Here is a 17,613-nt window from a genome sequence, read left to right as displayed (position 1 = left end):
AGTCTCCATGAATTCACAACTGCGTAGAAGAATAAAATATATGCCTGTTGGGCATCTCTTTTGTAGTCAACCATTGAGAACATCTTCAGGATGCCACGTAATCAAGGATTAAATGGTCAGGAGTTACCATTCAAAATTTATTAATTTCATCTATTACTAGTCTTACTCATAGACCACTGTTTGGTTTGCATTAAAAGATGTTCAAAGTCCAGCTGGTCTCACTTACTGGTAGGGTCATTTAGGCAGACTTCTTCATTGCTTCAAGACTATTTGAGGAAAGGAAGTAGTAATGCCTTCCTCTCCTGGGCTTTTGTGAAATTTCAATCGAAAATGTCCTTGGAAAGCACCATGCAGATGTTGTGTCTGTTTTTGGCTTCATCAAACAAATATCTCAGTCACTGATAAGTAAATTTAGCAGCCCAAAGCTGTACTTGACACACCCATGTTCTTCACTGAAAATGTAAGGCACAAACTTAAGTCACAGTTTAATACAGTGTATTTACTGAACAGCTGCACTAAATGAGATGTGAATGTAGCCAAATGCCATCTTTGCTGGCATTAGTTGGATATACATAACAACAATAGGTGTTTTGTGTACGTAAAATACATAAAATAGGTGATAAAACATAAAAATAATAGGTAAAAATGTTTAGTTCTGTTTTTTGGCCAGCTATTTAAAAATTTGCTTTCAGAATAGCAGTCACTGTAATTACTGAACATTCTAAAATGTTTCTCTGCTACAAAATGCAAGGATGTACATATTTTAGTTCCGCAGCTGCCACAGTTCTGATCATTTAGAAAGGCTTGGGTGTAAATATGTTTCTTTTGCTTAAAGGTATATTTTCATTAGTGTGTGTCAGCTTCTCAGGTGACAGTCCTGTCACTCTTTCCAAAGATGGAAAAGCAGCCTGTGGAGTGGAAAGTGCATGGGCCTTGGCCTCAGATAGGGCCCCTTAAGAGATTTTAAATGTTCCCCTTTACCTAAATGATAATCAGCTTGGCTTTGTAGGAATGCTGCAGGGATTAACAGCACACATTGCCTCACTGGTGTCGGAAGAATGAGAAAGGAAATTGATAGAAAAACAGTCTGTTGGTGCTTACGGTAAAGCAGGTATTTCACAGCAAATGCTGATGCTTCTCCACTTGGGTTTCTGAATTGCAGAGGAAAGGTCATATATTCCATTTCTGTGCATACATATACTTGGATGCTAGGATTTATTGTTAATTAAGCAGATTTTAAGGGTATAAACTATTGAAAGGTGCTGTGCCAGAGCAGTGGGATACTGCTGTGTAGTTTGGAGGTCCCCATGTGATCTAACAGTATAAACTCAACCGTTATTTCTGAGTAGGTACCTTTTATCATGACCATTTCTAGAGCCTGAGATATTTGGAATTTAAATAATTCTTTATCCATCGACATAAGATCTGCTTTCTCTAAGAAGAGAAACTCGCTGTATTTTCTATTAGACTGCTTCCTCTAAAAACATGAACCTTTCCGTCCATCGTGTACTCTTTTATTTTAGAAATGGATCTTTCTTGATCCCAATTCAATTTAAAAAAACAGAATGTAAACTGCCGAAGAATAAGCTAGTGTATTTAGTGCCACGATGTGTGCAGGGTAATGTGGACTTTTCTCTCTTTCAGTTCATTCAGTGCGTCATGAGTGTTTAACTGAAGAGGAAGCTGCGTGAACATAACCAACATTCCGACTGGAGTTCTCTTTTGCTCTTACTCTTTGCCTTCAGTAACATGTGTAACTTGCATTGCTGCTTTTCCTTATGAGCCGTCATGAAGGTTTATTACTTTATGTGCAACTGAAGTTTTTAGTACTGATAATAAATTCTTTGGAATTTTACTAATGTAAGATCAGGTCTCTTACACCATTTAGAACTTCATTGAGCCATTGTCAGTGATGCCTGATTTTCTTGCGGAGCCTCTTTTATGTAAATTTCAGCATGCAGAATGTTTAAGGCACATTATGTATTTTTCATTGTAAGGTACTTTAAAATCTTTTCATCAGACTATAGCTCTTGTGTTTCCTAGAAGAGCTTTTACACAGGATTGAAGGCCTTATGTGTGGAGTATTCTTATCATGTAAATGATTTATACCCTCTTGTATGCAAAAACAAAAAACCCCATGGTAATCCATGTCAGGCTTCACCTTAGTGGAAACTTAGCATAGGCTTTAAGGCCTACACATTTTTGATGGCCACACGATTCGACAGGGAACATGAGTGATTATTTTCTGCCTCTTGAACACATATTGAATCATTTGAGTGGCATATACTATCTGTCACCAAGGTTTTTTTGGTCATCATCCACTTAGACCTTTGTTTACTTAAAAATCTTGTAAGTTATGGGCTTAATTGAATAAAAAAGAAAACTGATAGAAAAATACCTAAGGGAATATATGAAAATATTAACTATGGTCATTTTGGGCTTTTGAGATTCTAGTTGACTTTAATTTCCTTTAGAGATTTTAGTATTTTCCAAGTTTTCTATAATGTGTGTGCTTTCCTTCTAAAATCAGGAGATAATTTTTAAAATACTGATAGATCCATTTTGATAGACCATGTGTTCATGCTTCTATTATTAAATGTATACAGCAGAAAGACTGCAAAGAGAGGACCAAGATGCTGATGTTGCTACCACTGGGAGTTAGGGTCATGAGTTAATTTTCTCCCTTCTTACTACTCTTCCAAATAATCTCTGATAAGCAAGTATTGCATTTATAATGGAAGAATTTTTAAAAAATTTTTAAACCATGTGCTTTTTAAGTAGGATTTGGATTTCAGTACTGGCTGTGTCTCTTCCTAAATACATAAATTAATCATCTCAGATAATCTCAGAGCCTCAGTTTCCCCACTTGGAAAAGGAGATTAATACTCCATGAAACAGTTCTGAACGTGAAAAAGTGCATTGGTTTAATAAGCACCAATAAAGTTTGTTTCTTGGATCTAAAGCTAGCCTGTTTGCTCTTTTGTGCAAGAGAGCACAACAGGTGAAACGTGATGCAGTTAGCCTGTTTTCTCCCTGCCAGCAGCATATCTGTCTTATTTTAGGGCACCAGTGTGACAGCTAGCATTCCAATGATCAATTATGTGTCAGCCAATGAAAAAATAAAACATTTCTAAGCATCTTCAGCCAAATTTCACTTGGTTATTTTTTTCAAAAAGTATATTAATTTTATAAATATTTATTCAGCCTTAAGTATTTATGTCAAGTAGTCACACCTGGACCACATATGTAAGGCAGCCTTTATATTACACAGTGACTCTAGGTTTCATTCCAGATACATTGCTTGTGAGACCACAAAGCTTGGCTCGAGCCTGAGCTTTCTAGAAAAGAGCCAAAGAAGCCTCAGAGGACCAGGAGACAGGGAACTCACTGTTACAGCCCCAGCACTCGCTGTTTGATTCAGACTCACTAGGATCCCATGAGGAAGGGATAGTTAAAGGAAATGGTCGTTTCCTGGGTGACTGATGTGGTAAGGAGAAGGCCTCTGCTATCCCAAAGTTATGGACTATGTTTGAATGAACCTGCTGCTCTAGTAAGTCCCACAGGGTGCTGCACCAACCATGGTTCTGAATTTGCTTTCTGGATAAATGCTGAAGTATTGTAAAACTGCATCTCTTGAAACATTCATTTAATTCAGTTTTAATTATTGATACCTTGTAGCAAGTCTCCTCATCTCCTCCACTTCTGCTTTCATGGTGTCTTTCCAAAAGTATGGAGCCTAGTCTTCAGTTATGTCCCTACAGTTAGAAAGTTTCCTTCCCCTTGACAAATTTGACGTATCCATCCCCGTTCTTCAGTTACAGCCAAAGTCTTCGTTACAAGTGAATCTCGGGTTGCCTTATTTCTATGTTGGGTTCTGTGTTTCATTCATTATATACTTCCAGTGTAGTCTCACCCAGTTGTTAAAACTGTTTATCTGTTCTGAAAGCATCTAGCGGGAGCATGGTCAGGCTGTGAGCCCGAGCTTGACTCTTTGAATTACTTAGAGATGAAGTTCCTCACAAAATGCCAGCTCGACTTAATTTACTTTTGGAGATAACGTGCATTAGTCTTGTGTTTCAGGAGATTCATGTTATAAAGTCCCTATATGTAAATGGTTTTCAAGCACTCCATAGGAATGTGGCTGCAGAAGCTGGATTTACAGCACAGCAGCCCTGTATAATTAATCACAGCCCTCACTCCCTTTGAACCAGAGTGGCGGTGAGACTCCATTCCAGCATGATGCTCCAGGTGGTACTGTCCATCCATGAGAGGCACATGAGTGCAAACTTGTGCTATCCGAACTACACTTTGCTTTTGCTCAGCTGAATGTGTTACTGTTTCACTGTTCATATGAATTCTTCTATGCCTAAAATATAACAAATATAAGAAATAGAGGTATGCGTAATCATAAGTTTTTTTTTTTAATCTCCTAATAAACGCACAAGATCTAGTCAGTGACTTCTGTTTTTCTCACATTAAAACAGTACTTTGGGGGAGCCTGGGTGGTTCAGTCGGTTGGGCATCCGACTTCGGCTCAGGACATGATCTCACAGTCTGTGAGTTTGAGCCCCATATCGGGCTCTGTACTGACCGCTCAGAGCCTTGAGCCTACTTCAGATTCTGTGTCTCCCTCTCTCTCTGTCCCTCACTCTCTCACACTCTGTCTCTCTCAAAAGTAAACATTAACAAATAATTTAAAAAAAACAGTACTCTGGCTTATAACTACTTTATTCCTCAGCAGAATGAGCTGAAGGCAAGGAAACAGCAGGTGTCAAGGTTAAGACCAGAGGATGAAATGGTTCTGTGAAAGACAAACAGGTGGACAAGTGTGTTAGGCAGTGAACTCGTGAACCTAACCCGAGTGCATCCAAGGCCCAATGCTTTCGAGTCTGACACAGGTGAGCTTAATCTATTAAATAAGCGCCTGGGCTCTGGGTCAGGATACACTAAACTGATCCATGTTAGGGTCAGAGAGGAAGTGCTACTGAGGCAAGGCAGACCATTAATGGGAAACTGCACCTGCCACCCACCTGAGGAAACTGTCCAGCAAAGTGAGCGGTCAGGCTTTACTACACGATCTCTGTACTTCTCATCACGCTTCTGAAAGAGAAACCATGACTGGGAGAAAAACAAGATTAAAGGGAGTCAGGCATCAAAATAACAAAATCTTTTATTGAAAGTCACTTTATTGATGCTACAATGAGAGTAACATAGAAAACTGTGGTTATCTTTTTAGCTTCAGAAGTGAATACAAATAAAATTGTGCCAGAAATTTGAACCTCAAATTACAGTGACCTTTAAAAACAGTAAGATTTTGTATACCTACAATATAAGAACAACTTGATAACTTGAACAGCCATAAAACACATCACGCTTGCTCGGGAAAGCAGTTGCCATATACATTTCAGTTGGTGATTGCCAAAACCCAGTTATTTTTAAAATAGCTTAAGAACCTCAAGTGCAGAGGAGCAAAGAGAATATATTAAAATGAAGCCAATCTTAAGTATATACACATGATTACTTGGTTACCAAAAGTGAAATCATGCTATTAACCGTTCCCCACGAAGTGGCTTCCACTATCTATAGATGCACATCACCCCTTAAGGTGATGCTTGTGGAAAACACTGGTGCAGACCTACCTTGGCTAACATATAAGCTGCTATCTTTAGTTAGAATGCCCGGTTCCTAAAAGAAGTTGTCTTTTTGGGATGCTAGATTGGAGGGGTAAGTCTCATTCGGCAAGTTTAAAAAGGACATGCTTAGTTATCCTGAATAAACCTTTTGTTAAGCACTTTTGAAGACAGTGTTAAAAAAAAAAAGTTTCCCATACAAAACAAAGGTGTTGGGTCATTTTTACCTATTAAAAAGACTGGCTGTAGAATCACAGTTGGATTTTGTGCTAGATTAGAAAAGTGGGGTTTCTAATCAGGCAGTGATACACATGTATAATTTAGCAAGGACTCGTATAATTACTGAATAAATTATTAATTCATATCAGCACTTTCCATAATGTGTTATCTTGTATAACTTAGCACCGCTATGTTTAAAGATTTGGGGTCTGTTTGCATTATTTTAGAGCTTGACCATTAAAACACAAAAAATCCATATCTGAAACTTTTCAACTTGTGAGGAAAATGTCCTTTCTTTCATAAACTCTATGAAAACTTTATTGATGATTTTGTAAGTGCACTATCTTAAGATTGCTAGTCTCATTGTATGCCTTTTTGTAAAAACAAAACAAACCAAAAGAAACAAAAACACCCTACATGTTTCCTGGTTTTGATTTTAAGGATACCTAAAAACATGAAATAATGGTGCCCTGCCAGCCTTGAAGTACCCCTCCATTCGATACAGGTTTTATGAACAATGCAACAGGGACATACTGAGCAAGGTTGACTGGCCCAACAAGGACTGGCCCATAAAGTATTTATAGAGCCAACACTCAGTAAAACTGCCAAGTATACAGGTCTGTCGGAGGGATTCAGCCCGTCTGTCCCCACCACACCCCCAGTGATCACCTTCTGCACACTTGGCCTCTGGGTTCATGTGCGTCTCCGTTCTGCTCCTGCGTCAGAACTAAATGCCTCATGACCTCGCTAGGCTCCTTCCCTTCTATCATCCCTCCATCCTGAAACCTACCCGAGGACCAATCTCTCAGTGACGTCCAAAGTTGTATAATCCATGCCCAGGTGCCAGTGAGAGAAGACTACAGGTGCCTCTCTTCCTCGTATTCTGCACCCAGTGGCCCTCCCCAGTGCCAGTTTAGCCAAGAAGGGACTTACCTCCATGACACTGAAAGTTCCTAGTCAGGAGAAAAGGGCTGACAGGCTACTGAAGAGGAGTAGGAAGGGTTTGGAAGCATCTCTCAGACTCCATAGAGAGGATGCTTACTGTTTGTCAGGCCCTGGAGATAAAGGACAAAAGTGCCAGGCAGGTTTTTGTTTTCGAAGGTTTTGTTTTCCTACTTCTAAACAACCACATGGTACTCCTTGTTGGGGGCTCTGACAAAACCATGAATAAAATATGAAGAGAAATATTATGCCCTGACTTGTAAAGTCCTGCTGCATCTTCATTTGACGAACATCTGGGAAAGCTCCTCTCAGAATTAAAGGCACCTGCTCTCACAGCGCACGCTATGAGCACGCGGGCAGGGTTCTAGCACATGCAGCTGCGTGCGCACGCACACACGCATCCGGACGCCCAGATGAGGGGGTGCTGCCCCTTAACTGATTCACAAGAGCAGTCTGGGCTCCTCAGAATCCACCAAACAGGGGAAGCTGTTTAAGAAAGTGATCAGTGTTCCCATGCCAGGAGGAGAGTTGCTGCATCCAAAATCAGAATAGTTTTATCTACTCAGAAAGTAACTGAGGGGGGAAAAATTACTGAGCCTCAAATTAAGCCCTATTCCACAGAAACATCTGCCTTTTAGATATTTTAAGCTAGTAGAATGAGAAATTCACCTGGGCTCCATTGAACAACAAGGCAAATGTGTGTAGCAGTTTTAGGGGAAACAAAAAAAGGAAAAAGACCATCAGGACCCTGAAACGTAGGTGTTTTGCCACCAATGAAAGTTAAAACATTTCATGAAAAGCTGGTGGCAACTTACCAACTGGTAGGATGGAATTTATAATATGGTGCCCTAGGGGGCGCCCTTGGCAGCAGCTGGCAGTGATGTCCTAGTTAGACCGTGGCAGAAGCTGCTGGCTGCCCTTTGTTCCTTCAGTCCATTCAGGGCCTCATCTTGGCACTGCCAGCTACTCCGCATCCTCCCGGTAAACTACCCTTCCTTTACGTTTCAGTAAAATAAATTAAAAATAAAAATAAAAATAAAAATAATAAAAATAAAAATAAAAAAAATAGGCTTCTCTTTAGGTAAGGATTTATTATCATGTAGAATAACATGAGGACATACTGAAACACTAAATATATAAGTTAAAGTGGAAGTACCTGACAACAGGAAATGAAGAATGTATGAAATAAACAAGCTTGATTTTGTAAAGAAAGGAATAAAAACACCATATCTCCTCTGGTTCACAAGTAACTGCAAAAAGTAAAGAATAACAACAAAAAAAAGTAAAGAACAAAATCCAAAAAAGCAAAAGGTAAAGTAGTCACAAGAGATCTGGGACAATGGACAAGTTAAATTATGCAAATTTGCAAGGGAATCAACAACAACAAAAGAAATGTAAGGCTGGATGACAAACATAAATAGTCCTTCGGGAAGCACAGAAAAGATCTAATTTTATCAGCAACTTCTTTTAGAAACCCTATCCATCTTATGCACAGAAATCTACACCAGACTGACCTTATACATTAAGACAAATTTAAAAGCCTTTTTAAAGCCAAGGGGGGGGAAATAAAAAACTGTAGCATTACTTAATAAAGCACCTATCTCAAACTAAAAAGTATCTCTGGCATTTCAACCCTACATTTACTTTATTAGTCAATTTTTTTTAAGGAACAGCCCCGAGTTTCTCTAAACTACAGAGCAACTAAGGTAAATTGAAAGCCGTCACTATACTGTGCTGTTTGAGTGGATTCCCTTCCACAGACTGCACGTGACCTGGGGATCACTTTCCGGCTGAGGAACTCCTGAGGAGGACGCCACTTCCAGACTAATGAAAGAGTTGGACACAGACCAGTACATCTGACCTCAGTTCCTTCAGGGGCTTCCTCTTACCCTCACCCCCTTGTTATTCTTAATAATGAGATTTCAGTGTTTCTTTAAGTCAGAATTTGCTATACTGCAATGTCTATGGACGAACAGACCATCGCAGGCAGCACGGTTGTCAATCGGAAGTTTTATCTATGCAGAAAACTTTAGAAAGAGAAGAAAAAGGCATACAATGGAACAGAAAGGCCAATGAACTGCTCTTCTCTGCTTAGCATAACAGTCCTAATAATTGACTGGGGGGTATAAATATTAGTTGCATGATACAAAGTGCTCTGGTGATCTCAAAGTTCCTCCCTAAACCATATTAAAGATAATGCTGTGCTTGTGTTTAGTGCCGTAGGTCCATTTTTCCCTGCTTCTGTGGGTGAAAAGTCATAAATATTTAGACTTAACACATCTAAATACCAACCATGACTGCCCATATAGGTATTTCTCAAAAGTACTAAGATTATAAACTTGTCAAAGAATTCTGCAAATGGCTATAAGAATGTTCAAACATTCTTAGGCAGATACCCAGAACAGAACTTTAAAGCTACTATAAAATCATAATCTCCCTGCAAATAAAACAAATGCTTTTCATTCAGTTCCATATGAAAGTTATTATCAAGGAGCCTGACTATAAACAACTATGTCTTCCTAAAGGCATGTTACATTGACTTTTATTTGAAATAATAATTTCCATGTAAAAATAATTGAGAAAGTAAGGAAAGTGTGTGTGTGTATGTAGGGGGAATCTGTTGACAAGTAGCTCCCCATTTGTAAATTCTTTCAAGTTAGGGTTTATTTAACCATAACTAGGAAGCATATTTACACAAAGTACCTTACATTCAAATCTATAAACTCTTTTATAGTCAAAATAAATCTCATAACATTAGCATTTTATACACTCAATACCAGAAAATATTCAGTGCACATTAAAGTGATCTTGGTCACACTTTATTTGCTACATCTTTAAATTTGTCTGCCCTCCTGTCCTTCATGTGAGCTACATGGCATTGTCACCCAACACTCACCCAAATCTTAATCTGATGAATCATTTTATTGTAGTATCGATAATCACATCCCTTCCTGTCATGAAAAATGCTGTTTACGAACACTTTATAGTTTTGAATGATTAAACTGCTTGTCAGACATTTTCAAAGACTTTCAGAAGAGAGGTCCATTACAGAAGACATAAACCATAGAGAATAAAATATTGCCTCTAACATGGCCCTTCAGTTTGGGCAACTAAGATGACTATATGTGGAGATGAAATGGATTTTGACCATGGACACTACTGGGAGAGATCAAATTTAGGAGGATACTTCTGAAATCTTGTCTGCAGTTTCCATTCTTCTCAAGAAAAAGGAGAGAAAATGAGGAAATTCAGAAGTACTCTTCACATCAAAGCATTGGATTGATCCCATCAACATCTGAGTTCACTAGAGTAGCCTCACCAGGGGAAGTTTTCTTTTAGTATGACAGAGCTGCATTGTAACAGCTATCCAACTTTGGTTTTAAAGAAGGGACTTTACATAGATTTCTCACTTTTCTATGGATTAAAAAAAAAAAGTTCAAAATGTCAGATTATTTCCCCTGCCAGCTGTTTGGGTAACTTCACAGTCATTACACACTTGTGGCTTCAGGTTTCTTCTAACCCTCTGTGGCCTGTTGAGGCTTCCCAGCCCAGCCGGTAGAACCCTCCTCCATCATTTTGCTTCCACCTCAGTGCAAAATGATCTGTTGGACTCACATCCTAGTGATGATAAATATCCTTGATAAACAGTGTAAAAGTTGGTTTTATTAAAACAAGTCATTCATCTTACAGATGAGGGTAGCTAAAAAGTTTTGTCAAAGAACAAAAATTGAGGCCACAAAGGGTTAGAGTGTTGGCAAGTTGGAAGCTACAAATGTATCAGCGGCCCTTGGTCTCATGTGTCTTTGGTACACTTGCTTAAGGTCAGCAGGACGTGCTGCTGAGGGGCCCACGTGCCTCCAGGTGAGACTAGCCGTGCTCTGATACTGAGAGAGAACAGCTGCTGTGGCAGGCACTGGCTGGAGGACTCCCAGGGAGCAGCCATCAGCCTCAGAGTGCCTTGAGGCCGCCAAGCTGTATGCTCCTGAACTCCGGCCACAGCGAGTGTGGAAGCCCCAGATTTCCTGGGCATTTTGTTCTCTGGTTCAATTAATCACTCGATAAAACTGCCTCCAGGCTGTGCACAGTTTAAAGGGATATCACATGTTTTGGAGGACGAATAACAATTACAGAGAGACACACTTAGGGCACTGATCACTATATTTACAACATCATCTGCTTATAATCTTTAAAGACCGTTTGATGGATGATGATGATGATGTGACTGTTACTGATTATTTTTAGGCATTTGGCAAAATACACTTGTGTGTAACAGTTGCTTTCTTTTTATTTTAAAAATGTTTACATATGTACAATTGTCCTTGTATGTTGATATAAATACGAAAAGTAAAAAAAAACAAAACAAAGATACATGTTTAGAGTTAGCATATGGGATATTGGCCTCTCAAGCTTTAAAGTCCTGCAGAAAAATCCTATATGCCTTAGCCCTGCATGCTAGTTTCTATTATGGGATGTTGTTTCCTTAAAATGTGGAAAGCAATAAACAGAAGCTTCATGCACATAGCATTACTGTCTACAATGAGGATGTGCTTCAGAATGTCAGTTCTGAATCCACTATTATCCCTTAAGAAACTTGCTACATTTGGGTCATGTGAGTTAATTTTAGCGAGATTTCTACATATATCTGTCATGCGGATTATCCATTAACATACCAGTACCTTTATTGTTCCATGTTATAGTGTAACACTTCAGTAGTTCTTTTCATGGTTCAGTTAAATCCTAAGTCAATGACAAAAAGAAAATGGTATCCAGATGTGAAACTTGGCTTCCTCTCCTCTGGCATCTCAGAGGGTCTCTGTATTGTCTGAAGAGCAGATAGATTTGCAGTGATTCCGTGAGGCTGGGTTTCTATAAAAGTTGAAGTAAACAGTTTTGATGTATCACATGTAAACAGTGGATCTTAAATGGATGTCTCCCATAGCTGCACAACAGAGAAAAGCAAAATTGTACATTGTGAAAGCAGGAAACAGGCAAATTCTTTTCTTTTAAATTTCTTTAAGGTTTAATTTTGAGAGAGAAAGAGAGAGCGAGCACAGGGGAGGGGAGGAGAGAGGCAGAGAGAGAGGGAGACACAGAATCTGAAGCAGACTCCAGGCTCTGAGCTGTCAGCACAGAGCCCAATGGGGGGCCTCAAACTCACAAACTGTGAGACCACAACCTGAGTCAAAGTCGGATGCTTAACCAACTGAGCCACCCAGGCGCCCTGGGAACAAGCATATTCTAAGCTATGAAGATGAAAAAGAGTTGGTGATTCCATCCATACTTATGTGGTTGTGGAAGCACACTCTTGTGACATCTAATAAATGGATAAAAAAATACTCTAATTTTTACCTTTCTCTTTCCTCTAAACCTGTGTATCAACCTTTTTAGCAAGTGCCACCTTTTAATCCAAAACCCCCTCACATCTTCACTTACTGTTACTCAAAAATTTGAATAGGTTAAATATTATGTCTCAAATGAAATAAAATAATTTAAAATGTTATTTTTTTAAACCACACATATACTCCTTTCCCCCAGGGTTCTGATACAGCCTTCTAGAGCAGTGTTTCTTAACCCACCTGCACCTTTCAAGGATCTGAGGAGGTTTTAAAAATCCTACTGACCAGGTTGCTCATCAGACCAACTAACTCAAAATCTCTCTGGGTCTCTGGGTGGGACTCAGGCATCAGCACACTCTAAATCCCCTTCAAACAATCCCCATGTACAGCCAGTACTGAGAAGTACTGACCTGGGGCAAGTGTGATTCCATCAATACCACTACCACCCACTTAGAAATCATTGCCGTGGGCCTATAACCAGGCCATCTGCTCTCCAAATCCATCACTGTCTTCCAGAAAATTGTCCTTTCCGAGGGATCCATCAGAGTAGAATAATGATTCCACGGCACTATGTCAATTCCTTAATTCCCTCACCTCTTCCCCTCCTTACCTTTGTTACCAATTCTGTACACTAGTCCTGTTCCTTTCTATTTCTACAATGTTCAGTAATTGTTTTAACAGACTATAAAAAACTCTGGCATGATCAAATATGAACACAACTCAGTTTACTAGGGGGGGCCAATTTAAAAAAAAAGGAAAAAGATCAGGCTGATAAAATAGTTTCTAGGCAATATGATTTGGATATACTTTTATAAACATGAAAAAAGAAAGTCTAGAGACCACTGTGACTTAAGTTACATCCAAATCAATCCAAATTCCATTTTTACTGAAAATCTGGGGCATGTCATTGTATACCCAATGAGTTTCTGAGACAGAAAAAGGAGAAATAGCTGTGGATGTTTCTATATAGGTTTCCTTAAGAGGTTCTCTTGAATCTTCATGGAAATCTTACTTTGAATAGTCATTGGCTACTCCACAAAGACTGTGGTGGAGCCGCCTGTGTTCTCACCCTTTCGAGACCAACTCTCTCAACTCTAAGGATGTTTGTGTGTGTGACCCCTGTTGGTGGAGACTAGTGGAAATGAATGGTTAAACAGGGTGTTTGCTAGGTAAGAAGACCTGGATTGACATTCAGATGATGGTATGGAGTAGTAAAGGGTTCAGACTTCAGCTTCAGTGAGTCCAGTTTTCTCTCAAAAGGTTAAGAAAATTAGCTGGGGCACCTGAGTGGCTCAGTCACTTAAGTGTCCGACTTCGGCTCAGGTCATGATCTCATGGTTTGTAAGTTAAAGCCCTGTGTCAGGCTCTGTGCTGATAGCTCAGAGCCTGGAGCCTGCTTCAGATTCTGTGTCTCTCTCTCTCTCTCTCTGCCCCTCCCCTGCTCACGCTCTATCTCTTTCTCTCTCAAAAATAAATAAACATTAAAAATTTTTTTTAAAAAATTAGTGGCAGTTTGCAGAAAGGGGAACAGAGGGATGACATGGGCAGAACCTGAAGATCACCATTATCCCAGTGAGGAAAAAGGAGCAGAGAACTGTCAAGCCATCACTTTTAGGAACAGACATGACTGTGGCCATTTCTAGATGGCTAAATGGAGGCGTTGCTGGTGAAAAAGATCTGCTTGCTTGATTCTCCACAGCCCTCATAAACAGTCCGGGAATGGGGGCTGCCTATTCTTCAGGATTCGGCTATGTGCTCATGTTCCATGGTGGATGGAGCCATCGACCTTTCACACTGTCCCTGGGGTTACAGTCTTCACTAGTCTTCACTGTTGCCCCATTCATCCCAGGGAAGAGGCCACAGGCCAGCCATGTCCTCTGGGGAGCTGTCACTTTCAGGGCTTTCATGTGGGAACATTAATAGCCTGCACCCTGGCATGACAACAGCTGAGAGAATATCCCCAAATAGACAGAGCNGAAAAAGGAGAAATAGCTGTGGATGTTTCTATATAGGTTTCCTTAAGAGGTTCTCTTGAATCTTCATGGAAATCTTACTTTGAATAGTCATTGGCTACTCCACAAAGACTGTGGTGGAGCCGCCTGTGTTCTCACCCTTTCGAGACCAACTCTCTCAACTCTAAGGATGTTTGTGTGTGTGACCCCTGTTGGTGGAGACTAGTGGAAATGAATGGTTAAACAGGGTGTTTGCTAGGTAAGAAGACCTGGATTGACATTCAGATGATGGTATGGAGTAGTAAAGGGTTCAGACTTCAGCTTCAGTGAGTCCAGTTTTCTCTCAAAAGGTTAAGAAAATTAGCTGGGGCACCTGAGTGGCTCAGTCACTTAAGTGTCCGACTTCGGCTCAGGTCATGATCTCATGGTTTGTAAGTTAAAGCCCTGTGTCAGGCTCTGTGCTGATAGCTCAGAGCCTGGAGCCTGCTTCAGATTCTGTGTCTCTCTCTCTCTCTCTCTGCCCCTCCCCTGCTCACGCTCTATCTCTTTCTCTCTCAAAAATAAATAAACATTAAAAATTTTTTTTAAAAAATTAGTGGCAGTTTGCAGAAAGGGGAACAGAGGGATGACATGGGCAGAACCTGAAGATCACCATTATCCCAGTGAGGAAAAAGGAGCAGAGAACTGTCAAGCCATCACTTTTAGGAACAGACATGACTGTGGCCATTTCTAGATGGCTAAATGGAGGCGTTGCTGGTGAAAAAGATCTGCTTGCTTGATTCTCCACAGCCCTCATAAACAGTCCGGGAATGGGGGCTGCCTATTCTTCAGGATTCGGCTATGTGCTCATGTTCCATGGTGGATGGAGCCATCGACCTTTCACACTGTCCCTGGGGTTACAGTCTTCACTAGTCTTCACTGTTGCCCCATTCATCCCAGGGAAGAGGCCACAGGCCAGCCATGTCCTCTGGGGAGCTGTCACTTTCAGGGCTTTCATGTGGGAACATTAATAGCCTGCACCCTGGCATGACAACAGCTGAGAGAATATCCCCAAATAGACAGAGCAAAACAGCAATGTAGACAATTTATCAGAGATGAAAAGTGGGGTGTTATACTTCGACAGTTGTCTGAGGAATGACATCAGCCTTGGATTTCATTACCACATACTCATGTCATGAACTAGATGCCTACTAACAATTCTGTTTTTTAAAGCCAGAAAGCTGAGTGCTGGAAATCTGAATTTTCTTCTTCCTTTCTGTCTTTTACCATTACCCATATGAGCATGGGAAGGTAATTTTTCATGTAATTCACAAAACACCACTGACAAGTTTTTAAAGTCTTTCTGACCATAGTAGTCTAATCTGCTTTTAGTGAGTTGTGTTTTCTTACTGTGAGTTGATCGAGTTAAAATATGAATGACTTATGTTTACCTTAAACTCCATTACTTAAGTTCAGGATCAAAGAGGCTCTGAAATATCTTTCTAAATCAAAACACCCAGGAAGCCGAGACCCACTAGCAGATAAATCTGTCCAAGCTTTTAAAGCTCTATTTTATTGCAAAATTATTTCTGAGAAGATCATCATTACACTGTAACTGACCACAAAAGAACTTGGATATCAATAAAAGTAATTATTATTTAGTTGTATCTTTCACTTAAGCCTCTCTGAGGGCCGGTCTGCCTCTCTAAACTCGACTATCTCTCAAATTTCACATAATGGATGTATTCCGGGAATACTGTCAAGCTGGGTGGAACCATAAAGTGTAAAAGAGGACTCCATATTTAAGGAAATTTCTGGTACACCTGAAACTAATGTAACACTGTAGATGATAGTATACTAAATTATATTACTATATTATATAAATATAATACTTAATTAAAAAATAAAATAAAAAGGAATCCGTTCTATGTGAAGACCCAATGACAAACTAGAAAAAAAAAAGTAAATAAATAAATAATACTTCTGGTGAACCATATTTTTATATAATCTGCTCTTACATGTTTTTAAACCTGGCATTTTAGGGGTGCCTGGGTGGCTCAGTTGGTAAACTGCCTGACTTCAGCTCAGGTCATGATCTCCCCATCCATGAGTGTGAGTTCCAAGCTCAAACTAACAGCTCAGCGCCTGGAGCCTGCTTCAGATTCTTTGTCTCTGTCTCTCTTTGCCCCTCTCCCATTCCTGCTCTGTCTCTGTCCCAGTCTCTCCCTCCCCAAAAGAAATAAACATTAAAAAATAAAATAAAATAAGTCTGGCTTTTTAGAATATAAAAGGTTGCTAAATTCTACCATACTATTGCCATATTTTTTATTATTAGAGATTTTCATATGTATCCAAATGCCTTGTATCCAAATTCTACCCCTACCTCCAAGCCACTGGTCTAACTTTCTGTCACAGGTTCTGATTTCTAAAGTCTTACTGGGTATTATTAGCCAGTAAAAGGCTTGAGTAAGCAAATTAGGCATGAATATGAGGCTAGTTTATTTCATCTCTGGCATTTCCAGGTATATTAAAAAATTGTTAAAACAGAATACATTCTGTTTTCTTTATTCCAGACTGTCATATAGTAGCTATAACGCATAATAAAAGACATAAATACATAGCAATGAATGATTAAAACATATCAAATACCACTAGGATTAATTCACTAATTAAGCGCATTTGTAAATATATATCTGAGCCCCACATCTCCAAGTATCTTCCATTTTTCAACGAAATCTTAAAAATCTTCCCTTTTTTTTATAAGGAAGAAAAAAAAGGCTCTTTTAAACTATGAACTCATAGATAAATGATAATGATTGAGGCTGTTAGTGTACAGAAGTTCCCACATACCCTGGCACTTTGTCGGTTCACTTTCTTCTCTTCATCTGGAAGTGGAGGCATTGGGTATGGGTATTTTCTGCTGGAGGCAATAGACCCAGTTGATGAAGAAGGAGACTTGGCAGGAGATAGAGTCCTGAGATGTTGAGAACACATGAAATAAATATTATGCGACTGCCTAACATCTCTTTCAAACATCTGAAAAGTAGGTTCAAAACAATCTCTCTGATTGCAATTTTCACAGGCCACTATTGCAAAGGTTTAACTACTGGGAGATTCTCTGTTCTTCACAACACTGGAATGCTGGAATTTTATTTTCCTAATGCCATAACTGCAATGGATTGTTTAAATGTTAAGCACACAGAATCAGACTCTTCAACTAGAAAAGCCAAACATGAAATTTCCTATAGAATAGATAAAAAAGCTAAAATGGAGAAGGGATAAAATTATTCTAAGAGCTCATAATGGTAAATTAAATGTACAACATATGAATATTCTGCCTTATTTTAACCACTTAATGTAAAAAATGTTTTAGTACAGTAATTCCAATAATATTTTTAAGTTCTGAAAATATAATACAATTGATATACTTATTAGTTGCTAAGTCACACACCAGTTTACACAAAACTCATGCATTCAGAGGCCAGAATGTTAGTTGTGAAAGAACAAAGGCAAATAGGGGGGTTTTAATAATAAATTAGTAAACATGCAAGCAGT

At 39.3% G+C, this 17,613-nt stretch overlaps 2 protein-coding genes across 7 annotated transcripts in view; one reads left to right on the top strand and one right to left on the bottom strand.

Moving 5' to 3' along the window:
- SRI (sorcin) overlaps nucleotides 1-3,143 on the top strand; it is a 41,877-nt gene extending 38,734 nt beyond the window's left edge. Inside the window, exon 11 of the mRNA XM_077766839.1 lies at nucleotides 1,645-3,143. Coding sequence (XP_077622965.1) covers nucleotides 1,645-1,671 — 27 coding nt within the window. The 3' untranslated portion in view covers nucleotides 1,672-3,143. The remainder of the gene's footprint in view (nucleotides 1-1,644) is intronic.
- Nucleotides 3,144-11,551: 8,408 nt separating this feature from the next.
- ADAM22 (ADAM metallopeptidase domain 22) overlaps nucleotides 11,552-17,613 on the bottom strand; it is an 80,944-nt gene continuing 74,882 nt past the window's right edge. For 5 of the 6 annotated variants that reach the window (XM_077766823.1, XM_077766824.1, XM_077766825.1 and 2 more), the window contains 2 exons: nucleotides 16,909-17,032; nucleotides 11,552-11,730 (listed from right to left, as the gene is read on the bottom strand). In XM_077766823.1, the coding sequence (XP_077622949.1) occupies nucleotides 11,710-11,730; nucleotides 16,909-17,032 (145 nt within the window). In that variant the 3' untranslated portion in view covers nucleotides 11,552-11,709. Of the gene's footprint in view, nucleotides 11,731-16,908; nucleotides 17,033-17,613 lie in introns of those variants that run through there. The other variant, XR_013335756.1, reaches the window with a different exon arrangement.

The sequence above is a fragment of the Crocuta crocuta genome, unplaced genomic scaffold, assembly GCF_008692635.1.
Source record: "Crocuta crocuta isolate KB4526 unplaced genomic scaffold, BGI_CrCroc_1.0 scaffold165, whole genome shotgun sequence".
In the NCBI taxonomy this organism is placed as follows: domain Eukaryota; kingdom Metazoa; phylum Chordata; class Mammalia; order Carnivora; family Hyaenidae; genus Crocuta; species Crocuta crocuta.
Note: the sequence above shows the minus strand (reverse complement) of the source record. Positions and strands in the feature narration are given on the sequence as shown.